This window comes from Arvicanthis niloticus, chromosome 19 (assembly GCF_011762505.2).
Source record: "Arvicanthis niloticus isolate mArvNil1 chromosome 19, mArvNil1.pat.X, whole genome shotgun sequence".
Lineage (NCBI taxonomy): Eukaryota > Metazoa > Chordata > Mammalia > Rodentia > Muridae > Arvicanthis > Arvicanthis niloticus.
The window spans coordinates 29,597,817-29,625,045 of NC_047676.1; the positions used below are offsets into that span (position 1 = coordinate 29,597,817).

The 27,229-nt window shown below is 46.0% G+C and overlaps 1 protein-coding gene across 1 annotated transcript; it reads right to left on the reverse strand.

The window, feature by feature from the left end:
• Nucleotides 1–543: 543 nt before the first annotated feature.
• Gdnf (glial cell derived neurotrophic factor) lies at nt 544–27,229 on the reverse strand. Its single transcript, XM_034523226.2, has 3 exons — nt 25,843–27,229; nt 21,112–21,288; nt 544–3,769 (listed from the first exon to the last, which is right to left on the reverse strand). The coding sequence occupies exons 1-3, from the start codon at nt 25,901–25,903 to the stop codon at nt 3,282–3,284; spliced, it is 726 nt and encodes a 241-aa protein (XP_034379117.1). The 5' UTR covers nt 25,904–27,229; the 3' UTR covers nt 544–3,281.

Genomic DNA, 27,229 nt, shown 5'->3' on the forward strand with positions numbered 1-27,229 from the left:
AAGACATTGTCCAGGTGGTACCTACCAATCAGGGACTCCGTCTAGGCTCTTGGCTACCTCAGGGTCTTGCATAAGTTGCTGTTTCTGCTGGGATGCTTCTGATTGGTCAACGCTGTTTTTTATATTCAGTCCCAAGATCACCTGTAAAGTAGGCTCTACTGTTATTTTTGCAGTCTTGATAATAGTCATTGAGCTGGTCATTCCAAACAAAATCTTAGTTCTCCAAGGCCAAAGATTTATTGATTGATTGATTGATGGATGGATGGATGGATTGCCACTTTCGGATCTCCAGTGCTCTGAATGGTGTCTGGAACAATGTAAGCACACCATAAATATTTGTTGAATGAATAAGTAAAGAACAACCTTACAAGCCTTTTCCCCTCTGAGTAGTGATTGGTCATGAGAAGTTGAGGAGTAGGGTCGTTGACCAACCACGGCACTGTATGGTGGTTAAGGGCACAGCTCTCAATTAATATCTGATGCCTGCCTGGCCCAGACATCCTTCGCTGGCTTTTGAGGAAATAAATACAAGAGCACAGAAAGCAATAGAAATGAGCTTTTATTTGTAAAAAGTTACAAAATGATATTGTACAAAAATAAAGTCTGTAGAGAACTTTGGTTGTATAACACAAATGACCGAGACATCAGAGAGGTCAGAACTTCCAAAGAAGTGTGCTCCTTACTGTGGCAGTTGCTGATCACGACAGTAAAGGAAAACAGTCGCAAACTTTACCCTTCTGTGGACTGGGCTGAGCAGCTTGCTCCCGTTAGAACCTTCAAGAGATGTGTGGACGATGCTGAGCTTGTGAAGGATCCCCCCCTCCACCCCCCAAGAGCTGGAGGCTGTGTATGGACCTGGGGACATCAGCTACCACATCTGTCAGGATTGTCTGAAGTGAACAGAGGGTCTGGAACTACATCTGGATTGTGCAGGGCAGCTGAGGTTGTCACCATTTTGAGCAGGAGAAGGTGAAAGAGCAGCAGAAACACACCTCCACTTCCCAGTCCTGCAGAGGGTGTGGAACCATCCATAACTTGGGTCTTTAGGTCCACGGGAGGGGAAGGGGGATGCCTAAGAACTTTTGCCTCTTGGTTACTTTGAAAATTTGACATGAGTATTTGAGAGAGGCCAATTAATTGGTCATTTATTATTTTAGATCTATCCTACCCTGGCGGGATAGAAGCCACACAGGTAGTAAGTAATACATTAGCGTCTACATAAAGATTCCATTTATGAAATGTGTAACAAGCTCGAACATAGGACTCAAGGCATGATCTGTTTGTCAGCTGCTAGACAGGTACACTATGGGGTGCAGTGAGAGGTGCCATTCCCACTCTCTGCTTCTTCCCCCTAAACAATGAGGGCGGGCCTCTTGTATGTCCTATGGCCAGTCAGATGTCTTGTCCATCTTTCTTCCTAGAACCCACTGGGTTTGAAGGGGTAGCAAAGGTTGAGCCCAGGTGACAACTGAGCCCTGGCAAAGGACAAGGCAGATGGCCTCTCCCTGCACGATTCCTCAAGTTCTCCTGCCTGTGTGATCTCAGGGAAGAGGCAGGTGGGCAAGAATGGAGGAAGAGGTACCACCCAGAGGGGCTAAACCTTGGCTACCTGGCAGGGACCTTCATTTTACTTTTAGATGACAATAAGCTCAGGACTTGCAAGGGGAGTTCAGCCTTCTGAATGTGTGGTTATGATATTGCGTGGGATGGAGGGGGAAAGAAGAGCTTAACTCAATGGACAGTGGAGCTCGGGGCCTTGATGCTCAGGATAAAAGAGGAGATACAAACAGGTGGCAGTCCTACTGGTACTCCTGGTGAGGGGGTGGGGCTGAGACGCCCCTCCTAACCCTTCCCTTTAACAGATAAAAAGCAGGGGCTGGGGTGTAACTCAGTTGGTACCTAGAGTTGTCTGGCATGGATGAAGCCCCGAAATCGCTCTTTAGTGTGCGGATATGGTGAGAGTGATGTCTGCCAAAACCACAGGAAGCCAGAGGATCAGAAGGCCAAGGTCATCCCTGACCAAGCAGTAAGCTGAAGGTCAGCCTAGGCTACAGGAGATCCTGTCCACAGAAAGAGGGCAGAAATGCTGATATTTGTGGCAGCTAGTGAAAGACTGTCTTATAAAGTTAAAATAAAGTAAATAATTTTTGCCTAGCAAAAACCCTCTTAATACTCTGAAGAGAATGGACCCTTGTTCTCAACGTTAATATTTCCTTCTGTCACCTTTGTATTTTGTGAGCACATATACTTTGGCACCTTTGAAAAGAGTCTTTAATAAATAAGGGAAGAAAAAGAGAAATTCATTAGTGAATGGTAATAAATAACAATAACTTAAATCTCAATAAATATCTTCTCTATATCTCTGTACTTGAAACAGATGCATTGCATCGAGTAGCTTCTCTGGTCACTGGTGACCACGCATAAACGGAGCTGTGTATGTAACATCCGTCTCTGTAAACCAACAGGCCCCGGGGTCTCCCTGGCAGGGGCAGCTGGGGGCCTTCCCCACTAGCTCTCCTATGAGAATGCTGCCGAAAACCACAACTTGCTTCCTGTTTCTGAGGGCATGAAGGAAATGCCTTTAGGTGTGTTTCTAAGTACGAGGACAGCTTTTTTTGGGTTTCTAGCAAACTTCTCCACACCCCACACTCTGTGTCCAAAATCAACCACCAAACGTCCCCCAAAATCCTGGATGTAGTAACTCTCAGGCCCCGGTTTTCAAATTCAAAGGTTGTCATCTTTTTACGTCTCCGCCTTTGTTCCCCCCCCCCCCCCTTCCTTTCCAGGGTGTGAATCCATCGAGTGACAGGAAAAATACATCTTTCTTATTTTCAGCAGTAAAATGTAGTGACAAGAGGTGACACCAGAATCGTCACATTCCCCTGGTGTCTTCAGACACGTGAAAATGAACCACAAGAGATACACTGGCTTGGTTTTTTGCGTGCATCCGTGACTCGGACCGCCATCGGTGACCATGGACTGTATCAGATAAACGCTGGCAACAGCTAAGCAAGGACACCAGCCCTGAGCTTCTGGTGACATCAGCTGCCATCCTGGAGTGCTCAGACGGCTGTTCTCACTCCTATCCAGTTTTCTGTAGCTGGGCCTTCTTCTACCAGGCTCCCACGATGGCTACCTTCCTCCTTTTCCCTCTTCTTCTGCCTCTGCCTCCGCCTTCTTGGTCCTTATCTTCCGCTCTGGGCAAACGTTTCCTGGGAACCTTGGTCCCTTTCTTCGCACTATAGCAGGAATGCAATACACAGCAGTCTCTGGAGCCGGGGTCAGATACATCCACACCGTTTAGCGGAATGCTTTCTTAGAATATGGTAAACCAGGTTGTCGTCTAAAAACGACAGGTCGTCGTCGAAGGCGACTGGCCTGCAACATGCCTGGCCTACTTTGTCACTTGTTAGCCTTCTACTTCGAGACAGGTTTTTTAGTATTTTGTCATACATTGTCTCGGCCGCTTCACAGGAACCGCTGCAATATCGAAAGATCAGTTCCTCCTTGGTTTCATAGCCCAAACCCAAGTCAGTGACATTTAAGTGTATCGCAGTTAAGACACACCCCCGATTTTTGCCTCTCTGGCCTCCTCTGCGACCTTTCCCTCTGGAATTCTCTGGGCTGGCAGCTGCAGCCTGCCGATTCCTCTCTCTACGAGGAAGTGCCGCCACTTGTTTATCTGGTGACCTTTTCAGTCTTTTAATGGTGGCTTGAATAAAATCCATGACGTCATCAAACTGGTCAGGATAATCTTCAGGCATATTGGCTGTCCAACAAAACAGAAACGTCAAGTGAGACAACAATGATCATTTTCGGGCAGTCTTCTAAGTCATGGGAAGTCACTAGAATCCAACCCATGGCAAAATGATCAACCAATGACGCTAAGCCTTCACAATGGGCCCCTAGAAGCAAAGGCTAAAATGTGCTCTCTAAGGCTTTGCAAAATATGGATGTCAAAAGAGAGGAGACACGTGGCAATGAAGACACAGTTCCCTGAGGGAAACAAGTCTCAAAGAGTGAGTTGTTCATGTGGGCAACATCTGCCTGGCTTAGCATGGAGACACATGACTAACCAGGCTGACTTCTAAGGTCTTGTTTTGTAGCCTTGGATACACCTCTCACTTGGAAATACTACAGGGACATTTAAGTGTATTACAGTTAAGACTTACCTCTGTGCCTAAAAACCGTGGTGCAGGGACATTTAAGTGTATTACAGTTAAGACTTACCTCTGTGCCTAAAGACCGTGGTGCCCTGGTTTGGGGAACAATGAAGCCACTTGCATTTTTATTAAATTGCAGGATTCTGGTGTATGTGGGTATCAGAGCAAACTGAGAAACCAGCTCTCGGAGGCTGAGGCGATGTGATAGTTCCTGGCTTTGCTACTTTGCTGTAAGTTTACCCTGACTCTTCCTGGCTGAGCAGGACCAGATTCAAACAGCACTTACAAAGATCTCTAAAATTCAACTCTATTTAAAAACCCATCCCCCCAAACAGAAAAGTAGATTATATTTGTATTTCACTGACACGAACTGCACATGGCAGGGTTCTAATGAGAAGATAGAATGATTTATGTATAAAGGAGAGACTGTTGGGGACAGATGTAGTCCTGGGTCCAGGGGTGAAGGCAGTCTATGCTCCAGCTGCCACAGGGCTCCCACTGTGTGGTTACAAACAGGACAAGAGATGTGAGCTCCAGGGAGACCCCACAGAGGAAAGATGAACCAGGATGTGTGAGACCTCTGGGGAAGACAGATTTACAGTCATCTGAGATTCTGAGTATTCCAGCATTTGCCGAGGATGACTAACTAAGGGGAAATCAGCCATTGGGATGATTTAATGCATACCAAGGGGAGGAGAAACCTAACCCTACTGCGCCCCTTTTGAAATCAGGTATTAAGCTTTTATGGTCATTTCATGCAATTCAGTAGTCTTTGGGTTATATGTGACTTAGAAAAATAAAACTTCAAAAGAGATGTTAGAGTTAGTGGTTGTTATTTGTTTTTGGCAAGCTCAGGAAGATACATTGTATCTATTCTACCGAAAGCTACACTATCATAAATCTAACCTATTTAGTTGTTAAAATGCAGCAAGGATCCGTGTGTGTGTGTGTGTGTGTGTGTGTGTGTGTGTGTGTGTGTGTGTCTGTCTGTCTGTCTGTCTGTCTGTCCGTCTGTCTCTGTGTGTGTTGCTAGGTTACCTGCCTAGCTCAGCTACTAGATTTCATATACACATACACCTTCAGTGTGATACGTGATAAAGACTGGGAATTGGAATCAAGGGTGCACTGTTTGTTGTGGTGTGAAAATTAGCATTGGATGTTTAGTTGCCCTAAGTGATAAACTGCTTCAGAACTAGTGTAAGCCCCCCTTCATCTCTTGCCTAAAAACCTAACATGGCCCCCAAACCATCCCTTTTACTTACCTCCACTTTTGTTTGGGGGGTGTGTATACATGTCTGTGTACATGTGTGAGCAAGTATGAGAAATACGTGGAGTCCAGACGTCAATACAAGTATCTTTCTCAGTTGCTCTTGATCTTATGGGACACACTGCACTCACTGACTGAGCTACACTGTCTGGCTAGCAAGACACAGGATCCTCCCATCTCCTCCTCCCTATACCAGGATTGCAGGTGTGTCACTTGTCCGGGGGTTTATATGGGTACTGGGAATTGAACAAAATACATTTCCACAGCACATCCCTCCCCAGCTGAGCGTCTTCTCACTCCTCTCAACTCTCTTGATTCTATTTTCTACTCAATGGTAAACTCTTAAACTCAGATCACTTACTCTATGTGCCCAGAATTCTCCAAAGCTCATCATCCCCTTACATAAGAGCCAAAGCCTAGACTGGCAGAAAGACTGTACCTGACCTGGCTTCTGCCACATCTCAGCCTTAGTTATCTCTGACCACATCTATTTCTCTGCTTTCTCCCTTCCTGATGTGTTGCTGCCATGTTGGGGTGGCTCATCCCTTGCTTTAGAAAGCTGCCTCATACAAAGGACATCAAACTGAGTTTCTTGTTTCTGTCCAGCATATGCCAGTAGTACTATGTGTGGTGACTAATCTAGATGATCAATGTGACACACTTGGAGGAAAGGAATGAGAAGAATTGCCTCCACCAGACTGGCCTGGGGACATATTTGTGGGGTTCGTTATTTCTTCCTTCCTTCCTTCCTTCCTTCCTTCCTTCCTTCCTTCCTTCCTTCCTTTCTTTTCTTTCCTTCTTTCTTTCTTCTTTCTTCCTTCTCCCCTCCCTTCCTTCCTCACTTCCATCCTTTCTTTTTTCCTTCCCTCCTTTCTTTTTTCCTTCCTTTTATCTCCTCCCTCCATCCATCCCTTCTTCCTTTCTCTTTGCTGATGGATGTAGGAAGGCCCACATTGGGTGGAAGTATCCCCTAGGTGGGCCTGAGCTATATAAGAGAGGAAGCTGAAAATGAGCCTGAGAGCAAACCAGGGAGTAGGGTTCCTGCATGGTCTCTGCTTCAGTGTCTACCTCTCGTACCTGCTTTGCCTTCCCTGGGTGACGGGACATAACCTACAAGATGAAGTAAGCCCTTTCACCCCAGAATGCTTTCTGCATTTGTCACAGCAACGGAAAAGCCAACTATAATGCCACCTCTCCATGTTAATAAAAAAACAATGCAAGTGTCTCTAGATGTAGCCAAATGTTCTCAGGGCATAAATCACCCAGATTAAGAAGTACAGCTCAAAGACAGGCCTCTGTGGGGCTGCCTCTGCATAGACCACAGCTCATTACAGCCCTCTATACCTCTCCCACATCTCCTTTAAGTATATGCTTGTTATGACTGGCTCAGTCCCTTACTGACTCCTTTGTTGAAAATGCAACTCCTCTCTTGTCTCTAACCTTCCTCCCTCCCAGGCCCTACTCCTCCATCTCCTCCATCCTTATTATGATCCCCTATATGTTCACACACTATCTAACTTGGTCTTGTTTGTCATTTCTTCTCTATGGTCTCTAGGAGGATGGCAATGAAAAGATACAGGGACTGTGTGTGTTTTCTAAGAGAGGTTCTTGCCCTGTAATCTAGGCTGGCACACATTTGCTTTATGCCCAGGCTGACCTTGAACTTGAGATCCACTGAGATGGGAACTGATTGATCAGCAACAAGTGCTTGGGGTAGGACTCTGAATCTGGGGGCCTTGATAATGGGATGGGGTCACAGTGGGGAGCGGGGGTGAGAAAATTAACTTGTCAAGATGATAGTATGCTCTCTGTGGAAAATTGAATCTTTATAACGTGAAAGGCTCTATATTTTAAGTGTCTACACTGTTAAGAGTCTAAAATATTTTAGAGTCTAAAATAACCCAAAATTCTGGAACTGATGGAGGCCTGAGAGGTGAAGAAGCATTTTCATGCTCTCTTACTCTTCACAGTTTCAAGCCTAGCCAATGGCCTCTCAGCCATGTCTTCTTCAAGAGGCAGAGGAGACACATTTCCAGAGGCTGGGCCAGAAGCATGTGCCTGGCTCCTATCTCCTTAGAACTACTTTTTCATAGCACTTCCCTTAGGGAGTTTTCTTAAAAAGACAATAGATTCTTAAGTTATTCTGCTTTAAAAAAATTTTTTTTAAAAAAAATGACCTGATTGTCATTTAAATTTAAATTTTTTCATGAATAAATTGGTGAGGAGAAAATAAATAAATGTGTGTTTAATTATAAAAAACTATATTTTTCCTATATTTATAAAAAATTCAAACTTAAAAAAATACAGATTTCTTATACAGAAATCCAAACTTCTAAAATAGATACAGTTTTTTTAAAAAAATTTTTTTTAAAGATTTTGTATAACAAAGGACTCACTTTATGAGGTCTCAGGCTCTATTTAAAAATTCCTAAGTAGATCATTAACTTAGAAACCCGGGAAAGTGGAAAGTTAAGATTGATTACTAATCAACTAAAGAATAATAAAAAAATGAGGATAAAACATGAAAACTTCAACAGAAGTTAAAAATAAAACATTGGAGTTAGAAAAATTAAGTTTTCCAGCTTCAGAAACTCATGAATTTACATGTGTCACAATTTGAACAAATCCCAGTGACATAATTTGGCTCGAACACCTTCAATCTTCTTAAAAGTTTCCCTGTTTTCCAAACCTTGTACTCAGCTTTGTCATAGGCTGGGTTCAGCTGATATAGCATGAGATGCTGAATTAGGCTGGCTTCTGAGATAAACACTGAATAATAATAATAATGATAATAATAATAATAATAATAATAATAATAATAATAATAATAATAAATCAATAGTCCCAAATCTAGTATGGGGCAAATATTGTAATATTTAGGACATAGCTGTATGTCATTATGAGACAGTTTAGTTTTAAATTCCCCTTGGCCTTTCCACAGAACCAGGATAAAACCTTGGCTAAAAGGTTTCTTGTTCATCCTGAATTTATCCCATAATAACCTATTTCAAAGCCATAACATATACGACACTGAGAATGAACTCCAGTGTAACCGATGGATGATTGTAGCAAGTACCATTCATATAAGAGGTATTGATATTGACAAAAAAGAAGAGTTGTGTGTACGAAGGCAGAAGGCATGTAGAGAACCTCTGTACCTTCCTTTGAATTTTGGTGTAATCTTATTTAAAAACGCGCGCGCACACACACACACACACACACACACACACACACACACACACAAGCCAGGCATGGTGGTACATGCCTTTAATCCCAGTCCTTTGGAGGCAGAGGCAGAGGCAGAGACAGGTGGAATTCTGTGAGTTTGAGGCCAGCCTGGTCTACATAGTGAGTTCTGGGCCAGCCATAGTGAAATCCTGTCTCAAAACACTACCACCACCACCAACAAAACAAAAAAGGCTTTTCTGACCTTGGGACACACTGGTTCAATGTGTTGAACTGAAGAGTATAAGTTAGGACTCCTCTTGCTGATGACAAACCTCTCCTCTACATGATAATAAGATGGAATATTATTTAATCACCAAGTTTTACATGACTATTGAGTTGAAAGGGTAAGTTTCTTTCATAGTCTTAAAAAATGAACAAACAGCATATATTTATATGGAAAACATTACCTATATAAATTGTGGGCTTAAGAATTAATAGTCAGAAATGAGGATAAAACATCATATTTTTAAACCATGAAAGAACTCAAATTCCTAATTTCAGGGTTTTGTTTTGTTTTGTTTTGTTTTGTTTTGTTTTGTTTTTTTTGTATCACTGACTTTCACTGGCAGAGACAACCTCACTTTATCATGCTTAGCATTTAGGGGACATTAGTAGTAGAAGGTGCTGGGCAAACCTCACCAGCCTGTTCTTAAGAATGGCACAGAAATTTCTAGCCTTGTCTAGGCAAGTAACATGGCACCTTGAGCTCAGGGGCCCACAGTTGCTTTGATCTTCTAGGGCTTCACTGAGCTGAGGGGAGAGAAAAGGGGCCTGGGTTCATATTGTGTCCTATACCATGTCCTAACAGCACAGCACACACACTTTTACCCTATGAAGAGTTTACAAAATAACGTCAGGTATACCAGGATCCCTACTAATATTCACCTTACAGTCAAACACTTGCAAACCACAAAAGAAGGCCACACTCTGAACAACCAAAACATAAAATAATAAAATAAAATAAAATAAAATAAAATAAAATGTCATGTAAATATATAAAACAATGAAGGCAGGCAGGTCAAAAACTTGCTTATTTCCCAGATATACTTGGGGCTATATTTTGAAAAATATGTCTGATTGAAAGCTGAAGTTTTGAGATATCAAAATTCTCAGTTGTTTTAAGTCATCCTTCAGAGTGTAACCAAATATTTTGGCATTGTTCTGTTTCAAATATTTTAACTCTGATGTGTCCTTTGTATAAACAGTGTTATTTAAACAAATGAAACCTTGTCTTGAGGCATGATTCTAGAAACAAACCGCTTACTGCAAAGGCTTTGTCTCCCTTGATTATGGGGAAAAAATAGTAATGTCACCTTAAGAACTGTAAAGCCAACTGAGTTTTTATCAGAACAATAGTGATGGCTCTGGGAATTCCTTGTAACTGCCAAGAAAAAAAAAATCACAAAATTCAAAGTGTTATCATGGTTAAGATGGCTAAAATGTCAAATTTTTCTTTAAAATTGTAGGTCAGCTGTATGTTAACCAAAAGGTTTTATTATTATTATTATTATTATTATTATTATTATTATTATTATTATTATTATTATTGGTAATTGTGTGCCCTCTACATGCTGACAAGCCCGGTGTCTCAGCCAGACTTTTAGCTATCTCCTATATGTGTCTGAGAGGGAGACATAAGGTTGTCCACAAAATATGGGCACATGACTCTTCCCCACTTGGTGACTGGATTCAGAGACTGGTGGAGGGTTTCTGCAGCTACGAATGTTTCAGGAAAGGGGGAGGGGCTGACTCTAGTGCTGTAGTGTCTCTATGAAAGAAGAGATTTTCCAGGCCAAACTGAGACCTGCCAAGTCTGCGATGGAAGGCACAGGGCACGTTGTGTGGGAGGAGCTGCCTCCCTACAGCACTGTGAAGCCTCCAGCTTGTGTTCTGGGGCAGGAAGGACAAATGTGCTGAGCTCACAAGGCCTAGCTGGCCATACAGTTAAGAAATATGCCAGAAATCAGTGCCCGGAGGTCCATGCCTGGGGCAATGCCCACTTCTGATGGAGCTTGGCTTGAGGAGTGAGAAGCTGGACAATGTGTGCAGACACACAAAAGAGGACTCCATAGGCAGGGGGACACAGAAAACCCTCAGGGAAGGAGGATTTTATCTGAAGTTCCTAACCTACCTCGACTGTAGACAAAGAACACATCTCTAGGTAGGCTAAGTGTCTGAGAAACAGAAATACATTCTTGCACACATGCAAAAGCATAGACTTATTGTGTGTTCACACACACAAATGCTTACTTTCTATGCAGACATCAGCCTAGGACTAGCATAACTTCTCAAGTATGACTAATGCTATTTTGTGTCTTCCAGAAAGGCACAAACGCAATTTTCTTTCACTCATTTTGAAAAACTATTACAAGACGTACTCAGCTGTTATTGCATTAAAACCTCTTCATGTTACAATATTTTCTCAAGCATCTTAAGTAATAGCTTCCTTGAAGCATGTAACATTGTATCAAGGTGGAGAGGTGGCTAAAAGTCTCAGAAGAAGTGAGGGTAAAACCTGACAATATCGCTGCTAGCAATATCTTATCCTAATATCCCTCGTTAAGTTTGCTTCTATCCTGTTATTCATTTCCACATTCAGAGTTTGCATGACTCTGGAGAACATTTTGTCATCTTTCTTACTGCCTGAAGCAGCCCCTCTGCTAAGAGCTGCTTCTGCTACAGTAAAGGACTGTTCCTATGGCTGAACACTGATCACTCACTCCATAGCCACTGTTGTTGTAGGTATGATTGTTAGTTTGGAATTAAACAATCTCTGCACATCTCCTTACAGACCGAAAAGCCAAGGCTGAGAGGAGACATGTTTGCTTAAGACCAAGTGGTTAGTAAGCATAAACATGGCTGGGTTTGTTTCTATGATAAGTGTAGGTCTTGTCTGAAATGCTGCCTTTTTGTTTCTAAGTAAAAATTTTACTACCATGCAGCTTTTTGAGTCTGGTGGCAGAAGTCGATTACTACAGAAACAAGGGCAAGATATACCTGTTTTAAGACTTGGAACAGGATGAGGGAAATACACCCGCCATGGGAAAAATTCAGTACGAACTCTCAAGTGCATGAAGTAGATCTCCAAGTTAGGCCACCACGGGCCACAGAACAGAGCAATGAGTCTGAGAGAAGGAAAACACCATGCCTTTTGGGGGCACCTCTGTCCCATCTTCTTCTTGTATGTCACTCTGAGGCAGATCTGCCAATTCCCAAGTCATAACCGGAACGCCAGCAGCCAGCAGTGGGGGCAGATTCAGACAGAGAGGCCCCATGTCCGGAAGCTTCTCATACTCAGTCTGGCACCAGTGACCAGGCTCTTGCTGCAGAGCTGGAGAAGACAGAGTCTGAGATTCCAGGCCCCGGGTCAGTCCCTAACCAGTGTATGACCTTGGACTAGTGGCTTAGCCATCCTGAGGTCAACTTGCTGTCCTACAGGCCTCTCTAGCTCTGAAGCCCTAAGATGTAGCGAGTCTAAGTTTTGGCCAGAAAATGCAAGCAGGCGTTGGCTTCTTGCCACCTATGCAGGGAGGAGCACTCAGCTCAGCTACCACAGTTAGTCCCATCCCCCTACACTGTGAAGCCCCACATTGTGGGATCTAGGTAACCTCTTCTCTTTACCTTCTGGCTCAGCTGAACCTGTCTGTGAAATTTAAACTAATCATGGCTAATCTTCTCTTAAACCAAGTCACATCCCACCTCTTACTGAAAAGACCCAGAAAGACATGTAGGATCCTATATTTGTACCAGCAAGTGCCCTGGGTCCAGGTATTGTCAGTTTCTATCTGGAGAGGCAGAGTTGGCCCCATGGGCTTAGAGGATGTACCAACCTGTTCTAATATGTCAGTCTCTATCACTCAAAAGTCCAATGCTTTCTTAAAAATTTCAGCTTTACCCATTTGTTTTTGTGTCTCAAATCTGTTGGAGTCATTCCCAGCTCACTGCTTCAGTGAACCAATCATGGCAACGGCCACAAAAATGGATGGGGGTTGTGGGTGCTCCATAGCTTGTCCTAAACCTAGAAGGTTATCCATAGATCCCTGTTCCTGTTTGCCTTTGGGGGAACCTCAGAAATGAGAGACTAGAGTGTAGAACAATGTTCAATGCTTCAAAGAGTTCTGCATAACTTTATCATTGTGTACTGTTTAAAAGTCGTTGTTTGATCACATACTTGAACTTGAGAGAAAGATAGAGGAAGAGAGAAGGGAGAAGGAGGAAAGGAAAGAGAGAGGGAGGAAGGAAGGGAGGGAGAGAGGAAAAGAGAAAGAGAGACAGAGAGAGAAGAGAGAGAGAAGGGAGAAGAGAGAGAAGGGAGAAGGAGGGAGGGAAAGAGAGAGGGAGGAAGGAAGGGAGGGAGAGAGGAAAAGAGAAAGAGAGACACAGAGAGAAAGAGAGAGAGGGAGGGAGGGAGAGAGAGAGAGAGAGAGAGAGAGAGAGAGAGAGAGAGAGAGAAAATAAATATTAATGCTGGTGTGTCCTCCTTTATCTAAGTACCATCCTTTCTTTCTGATTTTGGGCACAGAATTGCTCATCCAGTGGGAGCTATTCCTGGTTAAGTCATAAGGGGTTCTCGAGCATCTATTTTTTTTCTGAAACAGTCAGCAGCTGAGACAAGTCACAAAGGTATTCTAGCCTTTCCAGAGTGACTGGTGCTCTTTTCTTATGACCAACGGTGACATTGGTTTATTTAAAGAGTTTTCTGCACAGTAACACCACCAGCGTTTTGTTGTAGTTCTCTTAAGGGATTTCTGGATACTCTCAAAGCAGAAGAAAACGACAAATCAGAATGTCTGCCACTTCAGAACATAGGAAAAGAGCGTGCAGGGTATATTTTAAAAGCCACCTTGCCCACTGATAGGCTATTTTACTCAGATTTGCATCTACTTTGACCAATATGGCACATATTTATTAGTGATACAAATTTTGAGCTCTTAGCCTACAACTCAACTAAGAAAATGTAATAATAACTGCACATGAGAATAAGTAGCAAAAAAAAAAAAAAAAAAAAAAAAAAACCCAAAACACTTCGGGAACAAAATATTCATTTCATTATTCATATTCCATTGCTCTGATTTTTATGCATGTGGCTCATACTTTTATTATAGCTGTAATAATGATTTCCCAAGAATCCAGCATGGCTCCCTGTGGAGGAATGACCACTTTCTGCTTTTAAGTCAGGAAAATACCCACCGGGGTGCCCATTTGTTAGCTAATCCATGAACACCCAGTGTGAGCTAAAAGCACTCAACAGCTATCAGCTATCGATAAATACCCCACACTAATGAGCACACACTATGAACTCTTTTTTTTTTTTTTCCCAACAACTTAACAAGGGATAGGGAGAAATTACCCAGTAAAATTAATCTGGCAAAAAAAAAAAAAAAAAGCCACCAGGGAAAACAGTTTGTTGTGATATCAGTGGCAGGCGGTACTGGGCCCTGAGGGAGGGGCTTTCAGAAGAATTTGGTGGGAGGTCTCTACTTTCTCTTTCTTGCAAGGTACTGTTCTAATCCCAAGGGGCCACAGGCCCTTAAAACATCTTGAGCCACTGGATTTTCTTGGGAGTGGGGTGGGCAAGAGAGGCAAGAAGCGAATAAGAGAGTAACTTTGAGAACCTTAGGCACTTGGATGAGAACAAGCAGAGACTAAGAGAAGATGGCAGAGAAGTAAAGAGGGTGAAAATAAATAGTTCCTGATCATCTGCATTTGTTTGGTGGGCTCCTCTAGTTCAGCAGTTCTCAACCTGTGTGTCTAAGACTCCTTTGGGGGTGAAACAACCCTTTCACAGGGGTCGCCTGAGACCATCGGAAGATACAGATATTTACATTAACATTAACAGTAGCAGAATCCTTCATAACTGTAATTTTGCTACAGTTATGAAGGAGCAACAAAAATAATTTTATGGTGGGGGGGTCATCATATCACGAGGAACTGTATTAACGGGTCACAGAGTCAGGAAGTTGACAACCACTGCTCTAGTTGGATATAAAGAAGTTTCTAGCCTGTGAATGAGCTCACAGAAACCTTTAAGACTTTAGAGAGCCAGGCACAAGCATCATTCAGAGAAAAATACATTTGCAAAACATCAGTGCTGGATTTCTCTTCGTTTTCCTTCTTTCTTTCTTTCCTTCCTTCCTTCCCTTTCCTTCCTTCCTTCTTTCCTTTCCTTCTTTTCTTCCTCTCTACATCCCTCCCTTTCTTCCTTCCTCCATCCCTCTATTGCTTCCTTCCTTCCTTCCTTCCTTCCTTCCTTCCTTCCTTCCTTCCTTCCTTCCTTCCTTCCTTCTGTCATCAGAAGTGAGTGTCCTGGGTTAGCAGGATGTAGTCTTGTGTGGAACAAGAGTGAATATGAACCCAAGCTGCCCTGACTCAGACCCTGATTATGTGGTTCCCCTAAAAGCTCTTCTCTCCTAAGACAGGAATTGTTAACTCTACCTTCAGGTCAAGATTAACAAAGCAAAGGTTTGATCTTGGAGAATGAAAACAGTGTTCTCCAAGAACATTCTGTAAAGCAACGCACTGTGTCTGCAATCATTCTTCATCGATATTTGTATTGGAGGCAGGGTAACTAAGACCACTGTGCATCTTAAAACAAAGCCCAGGGGATCCACGCTTGGCTCTCATCATAGTTTAGACTCCAGAGCATTTTCTACAAAGGAGAGACCTCTGTCTAGGTCCTGGCTCAGTGATTTGTGGGCAGAGGGAACCAGGTGTCTTGGAGTGTGTTTGCTGCCTCTTCTGTGTTTCTAGAGATACCTGACAATGAACTTTCTGCCCATCAACAGACTCAACAGGTTGCCATAAATGAGATTTTTCCTGTCTTCATCTGGGTGCACGCGTCCTCTGGGAGTATTAGGAGAAAGCTTTCTGCTGCTCTGGGGGTAAGGGCTAGCTTCAAGGGGGTTTGTTTACTCCTCAACTTGCACATCTTCTGTGCCATCCAATTAGGCCTACTGTGGTCCTGTTGACGATCCCCCTGCCGTTTTTAGCCCTTCTGGTTCCTTACAGTGCAAGGTGAACTTCACTTGAATGCATTACTTGAATCTAATCATATAGAGATAATCAAATAAGTTCAAATTGAAGGATGGTCAGGGAAAGAATAGACAAAGAAGCTACTCTCCCCCACCACCACCACACCAGGGTCATGGTTTGCAGGGGAAGCCATTAAGCAAGAATACAGGAAGCAGACAATCAAATGGACCTTGTGATTCTGGACTTAAAAAATAGTACAGAGAACATTATCACCAGGCCTGATGAAGCTGGAATACCTGTTGGGTAAGTGCATTATAGTGATGTCAAATTTCCTGATTTTGTAGCTGAATTGTGCTGGTGTAAGACCCTGTGCTGTTCTTGGAGGGCATATGCAAAAGTACTTAATGTTGTGACTGGCTTAGTGCATTCTTAGATGGCTGAAGGGGGCGGGGGGGGGGGGGGAAGAGGCAAGTTGCCCCAAAGAGACAAAACTTACTGAGAGGTGGGCAGATGACCACCATTCTATGGATGCTTCTGAGGAAGGGATCTGCATGAAGAAGCCCAGGAATACTGAGGCAGGCAGGTCCATACATCGTCCTGGCCAGGCTGGCAAGGCTAAGCCTGGGTTATATCTATCTGTCTATTCACTGAGTCCTCTTATAATTCAGATCCAGAAGTGACATTTTCATTGTGGAATGCATATATTAGCACATACATTTCAATTATGAAGTCAAGCCTTTTCTGATCAAAAAGCTACTTTACCTGGCTTCATTAGTTTGAGAGGTTTTATTTTATTTTTTTGGGGGGGGGGGGAATTGAAGTGAAGTTAGCAGGACCAAAGTTTTTATTTTTTATTTATTTATTAATTTTTTTAAATAAAAGTAAGCTAAAAATGTGCTCTTAGCTAGGTTACTCACTAGATAGTCAAAGGGGACACTAACTTTAGTACAGAATCTGTATTTCCAGGCCCTTGCGGGTGAGTGGGTTGATTTGATCATGGTCATGCCTTGACACTTTTTTTTTTTTTTTTTTTTTTTTTTTTTTGGTTTTTTTTTTGAGACAAGTTTTCTCTATGTAGCCCTGGCTGTCCTGGAACTCACTCTGTAGACCAGGCTGGCCTCGAACTCAGAAATCTGCCTGCCTCTGCCTCCCAAGTGCTGGGATTAAAGGCGTGAGCCACCACCGCCCCGGCCCTTGACACTTTTTAAAAACAACAGCACAAAGCTACAAGTAAGAAAGTTGCCTGTGGTGAAAGTCTCACTCTCTAGTAGCTGGCTATTATTTGGCACAAGTTGGCAGAGGACACTTGCTATCACCTGCCTGTTATAGGAAACGGGGCAAACTCATTTTTCTACATCTAGAGAGAGCATTCCACAATCATCTCCCAAGACATCACCCAATACCCCTCACGCCAGCACCGCATCCCGCACATGCGCACTGCTCTGTCTGCCTTCATGTTCACCTCCCTGATTAGCATGCTACGAATACTGTATGCTGCTCTCTAGTCTGTTCCCCTTCCTTTCCTTCCAAACACCTCCCTTTCAAGCACCTTTCAGATCCCGCTTCCTGTGCTCCATGTCCCAGTGAGTCCATTGCGGTATGACTTTAGCCAAAGGATAGATGTGTCTATCTGTCCTGCTGACAACCTGTCCACTCACCTGTCCACCTGCCTGACTGTCTTCTTATAATTTACTTATAATTTACAGCTAGGTTGATTTCGCCTTTTGGATGCTGTCCATGTTTGGTGTATGAAATAGCTTCTGTTGGAGCCTAAATGATTAATTATATACTCAGTATCTTCATTAAGTGAAGACCATGAGGACTGGATAAACAAGGTCACACGTACAGTAGGAGAGGAAAGTACTGGGAACCTTTCACTTTTGTATCAGCCAATATTGACCTTTTTGAGCATGATGCTTGGGTTGATGGGCCAGTCCAATGTCCTCTGGCTGATTGTAAGTGAGCCTTGAAACCATTTCTCTTGACAACAATTTTTTTTGGGGGGGGGGCTGAGAAAGAAGATGCTGGTCTTTGATCTCAGATAAGGGACCAGGGTCTCCTAAAAAAATCATTCTCACAGATTTTAGTTTCAAAAGCCTCTTTCCAAGTGCCAGTTCTTCCTTCCCAATTACATAGGGACTTGGCTTTATTGCACGCTAGGCTAGCACTCTGTCAACCGACCTATAGCCTTACCACTACGCTTAATAAGTAATTTCCCAATTGGTGTCTAATCAAGTTCAACCCATGCTACCTGCTCAAGTTTCCTTCATGCTTAATTTTTTGAACCAAATGTGTACATTCATGGAAGGATGTTCTATATTGTCAGAGATGTCTGTGTGTTACGTGTACCAGATATTTGCGGCAGTCTGGTCAATCTCTGGAATGAACACAGTTATTTGACGAATGAATATATACACTCTGAACATAAACATTTTAAATTGTATGTATTTTATGCTTTTAGTTGTTAGGCAGAGTGATAGTCAAGATATGTCACAAGATTACAGTGAACCAATCTTCAATGAGTTCTGAAAATCTTAAACAATCAGTTTTAGTCATTGGTTGAAGAACATTCACCTCTATAGAGTTTCTCCCTTCCACACAAAATATATTTTAGTGGTTTGGGTAAACACCAGCTTCATAGTCCAAAGACCTGTCTGCTGCCATCCTGGGTACCTGGCACTTGGATTTTATGTTTTCAGCTCTCAGAACTAGAAACCTTCGGTTTCAGCTTTAAAATGCTATGGCACCTGAATATTCTGAATGACATACCCCCTCATCCTATCTCCAGTCCTCCTTTGAAGAAGATAAGGCAGGAAGAAAAACAAATGAACAAGGGGGCCAGAGACAAAGTCTTGGATGCTTCCAAAGGCAAACTATAAGCAAGTTTCCGAGTAAGTTAAAAATGGTCTCGGGCATTTATTTTATAGCCAAGCTCAAGACAAGCAAGTCAGTTACTAATTCTATTTGCTTAGCTTGTGCTATGTTGGACTAGAACTTGGGATGTTTAACTTGTCCTGGACCCACGGGAGCAGATGCTGTCCCAAGAGTGAGTGTGTGCAGGGGTTGACACAGGTCCAGTGTCTCTATGGGAAGTGCAAAACCACTGTCACTGTGACAGAACTTCTTTTGCTTAATTATGAAACCTCAAGCACCCAAAAGAAACTACAGGGACCAAAATTTATAGCACCTTTTATTTTCAAATGAAATGCAATGATTTAATGGTTTTCTACACCAGACTTAGCCAGTTGCACCGTGTACAGTGAGGATATAAATGTCAGCGCTGTGAGGGGTGTGCTGACATTAGTTGAATATTTAAAGTCTGCACACTGTCGTTATTTTGCCTTCCCTGCACTGACAGCTTGCTGCCGAATTGAACATACCTGGAAAGAAGTCAATTGGCTTAGAACACAGCTCAGTTTCTCTTTGGGTAATTTCTCTGTCTAGGTTCCACTGGGTCTTTCCATAGACAAAGCAGAATTGGTTGTATTCTGCCGTCTGGAACAAAATTGTAGTCAGAATCTTGTCCATAGATGCTTTAGTATCATTTGAGAATGGGAGATGCAATCCTGTCCCTCTTCCCAGTGGGATCCATGCAGTCAATGGGATTCAATGCTATTTTGGTTGCTTAGTGGCTGATTAACCCACCAAAGCTTAAGTTTTTCCTAGGGTGTTAATAAGCTTTGGTGACACAACCTTGGGAACGACACTAGACACACCTGGGAAACATCTAAAAGTCTGCACACCCAGGCTACACCTCAAACCAATTAAACTAGACTCTCCTGGCATGTGATCCAGTATCAATAGCCTTTAGCATTCTTAGAGGACTCCACTCTCTTTTTTATGAGTCTCTTCTCCAAGGATGGTTATGACAGGAGCATGGAGGCCAAGGAACAGACCTGGTAGCTACTGGCACATGGGAGAAGAAAGGCTTTCCTTTTGTAGACCTGTAAACTGTTTACACCGAGTTCTAAAGCCATTAACTTGTAAGAATTAATGGGAAGCAAGCCCAGGTAAATAGGATACTAATATAGCCATTAAAACCCCATGAATTAATCAGAATGCAATCAAACAGTCAGTGTTCTCTCACTGATATCTGAATTAGAGAACTATTATCTGCCACTCTATCCCTGTCCCTTTGGCTTGTCCTTTTGGAATGGATAGAGGAAGACAACAGCAGAGAGGGCATTTAGAATTTCAATCGGAGAAATATTTGTACGCCCTAAACTTGTGATTGAAGTGAAGGTCTTTAAAGTTGAGTTGAATTGATAGAAAGTCTGGGAACACATGTTTGAATTTCAAGGGGTCCACTATGTTCCTTTTTAAACCACAAATCACTCCCGAAATCCTTATAGAATTCTATTTTTCCCTCTTTTTTTTTTTTTTTTTACAAGAAGCCATTTTTTTTTTTTTTTTTTTTTTTTTTTTTTTTTTTTTAAAATGAAACACAAAACACTTGCCACAGTTCTGCCTGTTTTCTAGTCCAGGGCCAAGGACTTTGGATGTCCCCCACGCTGACTCAAGCAGCCCTGATGGTCCTAACACCACAGTACAGTTCAAATGCAAAACATCAAAGCCAATCATTCTAAAGGGTTGGTGGGTGGTGGTGGTGGTGGTGGTGGGGGAGAGTATTTTTCTGTTGCTACCTTTTACCTTAGATACTTTCATTTTCTCTGTAACTCCTTATCTGTTTTTCTGACTTTACCCATACAGACTTCTGAGGACTGGAGGATAGGTTGTATCAAATCAAACTGCAATTGCTTGCTTCTAGAAGGCATTAGCACTTTAGCAGTAAGTCACAGACTTGTTTTTAAGAGCGCCCTGTTTTTATTGTGGTCGCTGTTTTTGAGTTAGCATCTTGAGGTGAGTGAGGTGCGTTCTGAACGTTTCTCCCTTTCAGTTCCATTTGCTCTAGTTACCCTGAACTCTTTCTACAACAGGAACTCCTCTGAACAGATTTGACACTAGGCAGATGCTAGCTCTGGAAATGGAGGCTACAGAGGCTGTGTGTTTCTCTCTGGCTGGGTTTTCGCAAAACCCCTTGCAAGTGGAGTTCAGGGTGAAAATGCAAGAAGTTTTAGGATTAAAAACAGTGAGGCACAGTAAAATAGCCATAGAAGAAAGATCCTCCCGTGTGTTCGAGTGTTCGTAGAGGGGCAGGGAAGTGAGGGGGCAATGTGTGTGTGCTCTGGTGGTGGTTGTGATGGTGGTGTTAGTGGGATATTTGTTGATGGGAATGATAAAGGGACACTAGTCCATATCCGCTACACTGGACAGAGGATCCATGTATTCGCAAGGCGCCTGGGGACCCTGGGGGCAGCGGCAAGCAGCTGAGTACCCTTAAGGGCCTCAGAGCCCTTCCCACTTAAGAGTGGAGAGGCACACAGCCTTCGCGGCTGGACCTGGGTGACTGTGTGCGTGCATGCTGCGGTGGGGTGCTCTGGGGTCCGCCGAAGATGCCCCGGGGGAGGGAACGGTTCTTACAGTCACTGGTCAGCGCGAAGGGCACGCGGCGGTGGCCGAGGGAGTGGTCTTCGGCGGGCGCTTCGAGAAGCCTCTTACCGGCGGGCAGCGGGAAGGCAGACGCGGTGTGGAGCAACACCAGGCAGACAGCCACCACATCCCATAACTTCATCTTAGAGTCCCGTCCGGCGGCGGCACCTGCGCGGGCGGGCAGCCGGGAAGAGAAGCGCACCAAGGCAAGTTAGGCTCAGAAGCCCAGGACCCATGCGCTGACTGCAGGGGAGCCTCTCCGCCACTCCCCTGTCCCCGCTCCCAGCTCACCACCTCTCTTTCAGCACTGCTGTTGACCCGCGCTTTCCCCAAGCACCTCGCCCTCGACCCTAGTCTTCTGCCCGCCCATCTTCCTTCATCCCTGGTACACCCCAGGTGCAGCTCGCATTCCCAACGGGTCCACTGCTGACCTCTCTTTAGTCCTCCAGCCTCCGGCTCCCAGAGGTCAGATTAACATATATCACAGATTAAACATATATCACAACTCCCGGGCCCGCTGCTTCTTCTGGCGCGCGAGACACCCCACATTCCCTCCGGGGGCGCACCGGGTAGCTCCCATCAGGCTACCTTTGCGGGGCCCTGGACAGACCAGCCCCCCCCCCCCCAATCCTTCCAACCCCTTCCCCCCCAACCCCGCCACGGGGCTCCGGTAAGTGAGTTCTGGGAGCCATCCTTTCGCTGATGCAAACAAGAGGCTTTTTACCTTTGGGGCTAAAATCAAGCTCACCCCTCTGTCCCAGGCTAGATCTCTCTTCCAGCTAGGCAGGGTGTAGGCAAAGGCTCGGTGGAAACACTTGCCCTCCCTCTGCCTACCTTTTAAACATCCCAGTTAAGTGGAAAAAACAAAACAAAACTGTCACCAGAACAGGTTCATGTGAATTTGAAGATTTTTGGCCTGCATAAAAGTGCCAGGTTAAGTCACTTAACTTCGGAAGCATCGACTTGGCTTAAAATACCAGTTCCACTTCTTAGGATCATTAACTCACGAACAAGCCCAGAAAGTGCCCAATAAATGTTTTACCATTGCTTGTAGGCGGGGACTGAATTTATCTTGACATTTAAAAACCCTCCGTGGCATACTCTATACCCGAAAATGCCCTTGAGTTTAGTTTTTCAGCTTTGTGAAGTTTGGTCCTAATTCCTTCCCTCTCGGCAGAGATGCTGTCTTTCTGTTCTCCTAGCTACTCCAGGACCATACTAAGAGTCCTGAACACTGAGTCCTTTGGATTCTTAAGGCCTCACTTCTCTAGAAAGGAAGACCTTGCAGTTGGGGGTGAGCGAGCTAATAAAGAAAGCTATGTTCACTTGGCTAAAAGTCCCATCTAAAGAGATGGGGGAAGAGGGATTGAATCATTGGGGGGGGGGGTGTAATGGTGGTACTCTGTCATCTACGAGCCCCAGTGTTCCAGAGTGGGAACCATTGCCTGGAGAACATTCTCAAATCCAAGAAATTCTTGCATTTTGATAAAACAGCCTTGACATTTTTAGTGGGGGAGGGCAAATCAGTTTTCAGGTACACACACACACACACACACACACACACACACCTCTCCCTGCACCTTTTCTACTAGTCTCCAGACATTTGCTTCTCTCTCCTTTCCGGGGTACATCCCCCCGCCCCTCACAATCTCCACACAGAATTCCAGTCTGGGCCCCTAGATAAGGCCACCAGGAAAGCGTTTAATTAGGCTGCCACCTCCCACCGCAGCGGAGACGAATTCATTTTCCATCCCTTGGGCGCCTGTTGTCTCCGCAGCTGTTGGGTTCGGGGACTGGGAAGCGACACTCCGGGGTTCCTGGTGCGCGGGCTGGCTCGGAACACCCCAGAGGAGGGGAAAAAAAAGACGCCTCTGGCTCCCGTCCGGAGAAGCAGTGCAGAGAGGCACTTCGCAAGAGGGGAGCCGGGCAAGGCCTCCAGCCTCCGGGGTGCTAGCTTTGCCAGCTCTCGGGTGCGTGCGAAATGGCTGGCGGTCCCGATCAGCAGGGAGGCGCGGTCCCGGATCGCTGTGCCCGCCGGCAGGAAGCGGCGGAGGCACCAGATTTCCCTTCCGCATTAAGAGGGTTTTCCTATTTATTTATTTATTTATTTATTCCAGTTTGGCTCACGGAAGGCTTTTAAAATTGGACGAGGCGAGCCTCGATCAGAAGTGTGGCGACGCTGGCAAAGGAGGAAAACACTGGAACATTCACTCTGTGCCTCGCCAAAAGAGACTCTCCATCTTATTCTAGGCGGGCAGCATCCGGCTTCCCGAAAGCACACCGCCCCCCACCCCGCACCCCAAGGAGGAGCAGGAGAATTCTTCTCTGAGAGACACGGGACCCGCTCCTCTCTGACCCGCTCTTTAGTTGGTGCCACTTGCCTCCCCCGCACCCTGGGCAAAAGATGCGATGTGCGTCTCCCTGTATGCTCTTTCAAGGAGTCCATCTGGGCCCCGCCCCGCATCCTTACTTATCTCTTTACCGCTTTCTACCCTTAAAGCGTCGACCAGACCAGTCCTCGCCACGCCTGGCCTTTGCAACGAGTGCAAATAGCCTGAGACACTGGCCCGTGCGGGGGATTGGGGGGTGGGGGGTGGGATCAAGCTTTCACTCGGAGGTTGACTCTGCTAAGTGAACCCCATTCTCTCTCGACTAGTAAAGCTGGTTCGACTCTGCATCTGGGGTCGACTCATCCCAGCAGGGCAGAAGGATCGCTCCGCGCACTTGGATACCTGGTGGGTCCCAGGACTGGGGGGGTAAAGGATGCTCAGAAAAGCCGCGGTAGTGATTGCCAAATCGCCGCTCATGGATTCTGAGTTCCCGGCACCAGGGGGCACTAGAAACCGTTCGGGCCTTGTAATCTTCCCGCGGCCGGTAGGTTGGATTGTCATTTTAAAATAAAAAACAGTAGGAGAACCAATGTGTCTACCATCTATCACCACACTAGTCCTGTACACGCCCTTATGTGAGTCTTCACTTTTCGGGTTTCTAATCTTCCGTTCTCTTTCTCCTTTTTCCCTCTCTCCATTTCACCTGAGGTGGTTTCTTGGCAACCTACTTTTAGACACACTGATCCTCTATCACCGAGGAAGCTTTGCAGCGGGTGGCTGCTCCCTGACACCAGTGCCCCCACACATTTTGGACGCTGGCAGACTGGAAAGTTTGTTTAAGATTTGCTTTCAAGACCGGGTGTCGCGGGAGGAGACTACAAACTCCAGTGTTTCATGTAGGGTCTGGGCAGAAATGACTAAAAGGTCTGTTGCTTGTATTCACTGTGCTCAGTGCCCTTGACTGAGGACGTATTCTCTCACCACTGTCCTATAACTGGCCAGCCCAAGATGGAGAAAGGGGGAAAATATGGGATGCTCCCCCCCCCAAAAGAAAAAAAAAAGCCAGGGGTGGGTCTGTTTATTAGAGGACCCAAGGTAGAGTTCTAGGCCCCGGAGCACTGCAATCTCTTGCAGCAGTGGGCTAGAAACGCTGCGGGGCTAACCGGACACTACGCACTTGTCACTTGTTTAAACGACACCTCCCCCACCAAAGCTCAGAGAGACGGAAGGCATGGTCAGGGCAAGAAACCAACAGCGAATCCTTCTTTGAAGGCTTGGAGGGAGGAGGTGCACGACTACGGGTTAGTTGCATCTCCTGAATCGCTTAAACACATACTCAAAATACCGAGGAAGAGTGAGTCTAGCGCTCTCTTAACATATTCCCTGAAGGAACTGGCAGAGTTGCGTTTATCCTGGTCAAAGAGCACAAACTTGGCGAACTCCGAGCTTAGTTAGACAAGCTTCCCATGGATGGCGTGTTCATCTGCCCTGCAGGCAGATTCTGCTACAGGCAAGATTGCAAGTGGAGGGGAACCCGTTAAAGTGCCTTCCTACTCCCGATTCACGGGTTCCTTTTCCTTGCGTGGGGCTGAATACCAACCCCATTCAGGAGTCTGCCTCGAAGTGGTACAAAGTAGTGTGTGGGTGGGGGAGTCTTGGTGGGGGGGGGGGGGGGGAAGAAGAGACTCAGAGCGCCAGAGAGAAGAGGAAGAGGTAATTAAAACAATCACCTCGAAGGCCTGGAGGAGACCTAGAGGGCTCCTGAGAGTCTTTTGAGACAGAATCTTAAGGCCGAGGCGCTGTAAGGAGCTATTTTCCTAACCTCGACCCGCATAAGGGCATTGACAAAGTTCGAGCAAAAGGCCGGAGAAGGGGAGGAACGCCGCTTTGCAAAATCTCTCTAGAGGAGGTGAGCACTCTATTTTTAGGTCCCCAGCACCTTTGCAGCCCTCCTTCCCGAGGCTTAGCTTTCTCCCAGAACAGACCCAAACAAGCTCAACAGTAAGTTACACTCCGAGCTATGATAACGCTGCAGTTGCACTCTGGAAGAGACGCTGGCGGCGGCGGGTTAGTAGATAGCCAAGTCTCGCAAGGTTGGTTCCAGGACTGTACCGAGCGGGGGCAGGGGAATTACCCTCTCTGGCTTTTCAGGGTTCCAGGGCACCAGGGGCTCTCTGTCTATACTTTTTTTTTTTTTTTTTTTGACCACGCGGAAAAGGCAACCTACTCCTTCGCAAGGCTAGCCTCCTTGTGGTTCAACTTGTCTCCTGAGCTCCCGCTAGCCTTTCTACTTTATACTCTGTCGCCCGCTTGGGGTCCAGCCGCGCCCTTCTGCCTTCAAACGACACAGCCGCTGCCCGCCCTGAACCCTCCAGCACGTTTCCCCTCTCACCTCGGATCCGGTCTCCGTAGACCCCCAGTTGGACATTAACTCCAAGTGGCCCGAATCCCATCCAGGAGACCCATCCGGACCTCGGGCAGGAGCGCTGGGCCCCTCCCAGAAGGTCGGGAGCAAGAGCACGCAATCCAGGGGTCGCGCCGGGCAGCGAGGACACGCAGGAGGCGGCGGCCACCGTGCCAGCCGCCGCCGCCGCCGCGAGGAAGGCGAAGGCTGCCGACACCTCGCACACCGGCCTCCTGGACCCCAAAAAGACTAAGTCTGAGCAGCCGCCCCTGCCTTGGCTGAGGGGTGGCACGGCTGCGCGCGCGGCGCTTTGGGCTGGAGCAGCACCGGGCCCGGGCGCTGCGGGTGGCTCAGAGGCAGTCGCCTCGCTTGGCACCTCCTCGGGGCGCGGTGGCTGCGAGGACAAGGCGGGCCTGTCTGAGGATGCCGAGGTCTTGCCTGGAGATCCGAACGAGACACCACGTCAAAGCGCGCTGGCAGTCCCTTGAAGACATGAGGGCGCCAGGAGCGCAGGCTGGTCGTGGAGAGCCCGGGCCAGAGGGCCGGGATTGGGGAGTAGGGGGGCGCCGAACCGGGAGGGGGAGGGGAGGGGTCCGGCGGTAACAGCGGCTTGAGTGTGGGGGAGGGACGGAGATCCGGGGAAGAAGCACCGGAGCTGCGGGGGCGCGGTGCGGGGTGCGAGTGGGTGACACCGAGAACCTCAACCGGGGGTGGGGGGGTGGGTTGCAGGAACCGCCGCGGGGCTCGCGCTTTCTAGCGGGGTAGATCCACAGGAAGGCGCGCGGAGCTCGGCTCACAGCAGCCCCAGGGGGCAATCGCAACTTGGTGACGGCGTCCCGCGCTCCGAGGGAGGGCGCTCTGCCTGCTGGAGGCTACCTCGGGGCTTTCCTCGTCCCCTTCGAAGACTGTCCTTCCTCCTCGAGTGTCCTGCCCTCCCGGTTTTCTGCAGGGCAGAAGGCAGTGGCGAGAAGACCGAGCAGCCTGCACCGAGAAGTTTTCCCAGCACCGAGAAGAAGCGCGGAACAGCCGGGAGAGGAGAACAGAGTGTTTGCCAGGGGACGCTGCAAGTGGGGATGCATTTATAGAGCTCTCACTGCGTGACGTGCCCTCCAGTGGCTTTTCTGATTCGCTTTCTGACCTAAACACACATTAGTTTAGTCCCCATGCTAGGGCCAACACGGTCTCCAAATATCTGCTGGCTGAAGTCAGAGGCTTTGCATATCATGTATTACATGGCAGGCAATGAAGAAGGCTTCTGAGGCTGGCCGGCTTCTCAGACCTAGGCTCCATTTCCATGCTGTTGTAATATAATACCAGACGTGGGGTAGGCACATACATTCAAAATCACAATTCCAGAGGCGTAAGCTCACTTTAT

What these genes read in the sequence shown, in the direction of transcription:
- Gdnf (XM_034523226.2), bottom strand. Translation starts at nt 25,903, where the DNA reads ATGGGATTCGGGCCACTTGGAGTTAATGTCCAACTGGGGGTCTACGGA. An exon ending in CTACGGAGACCGGATCCGAG is followed by an intron (nt 21,289 to 25,842) that starts GTGAGAGGGGAA and finishes CCGCCCGCGCAG; the next exon opens with GTGCCGCCGCCGGACGGGAC. An exon ending in CTTCGCGCTGACCAGTGACT is followed by an intron (nt 3,770 to 21,111) that starts GTAAGAACCGTT and finishes TTTGTTGGACAG; the next exon opens with CCAATATGCCTGAAGATTAT.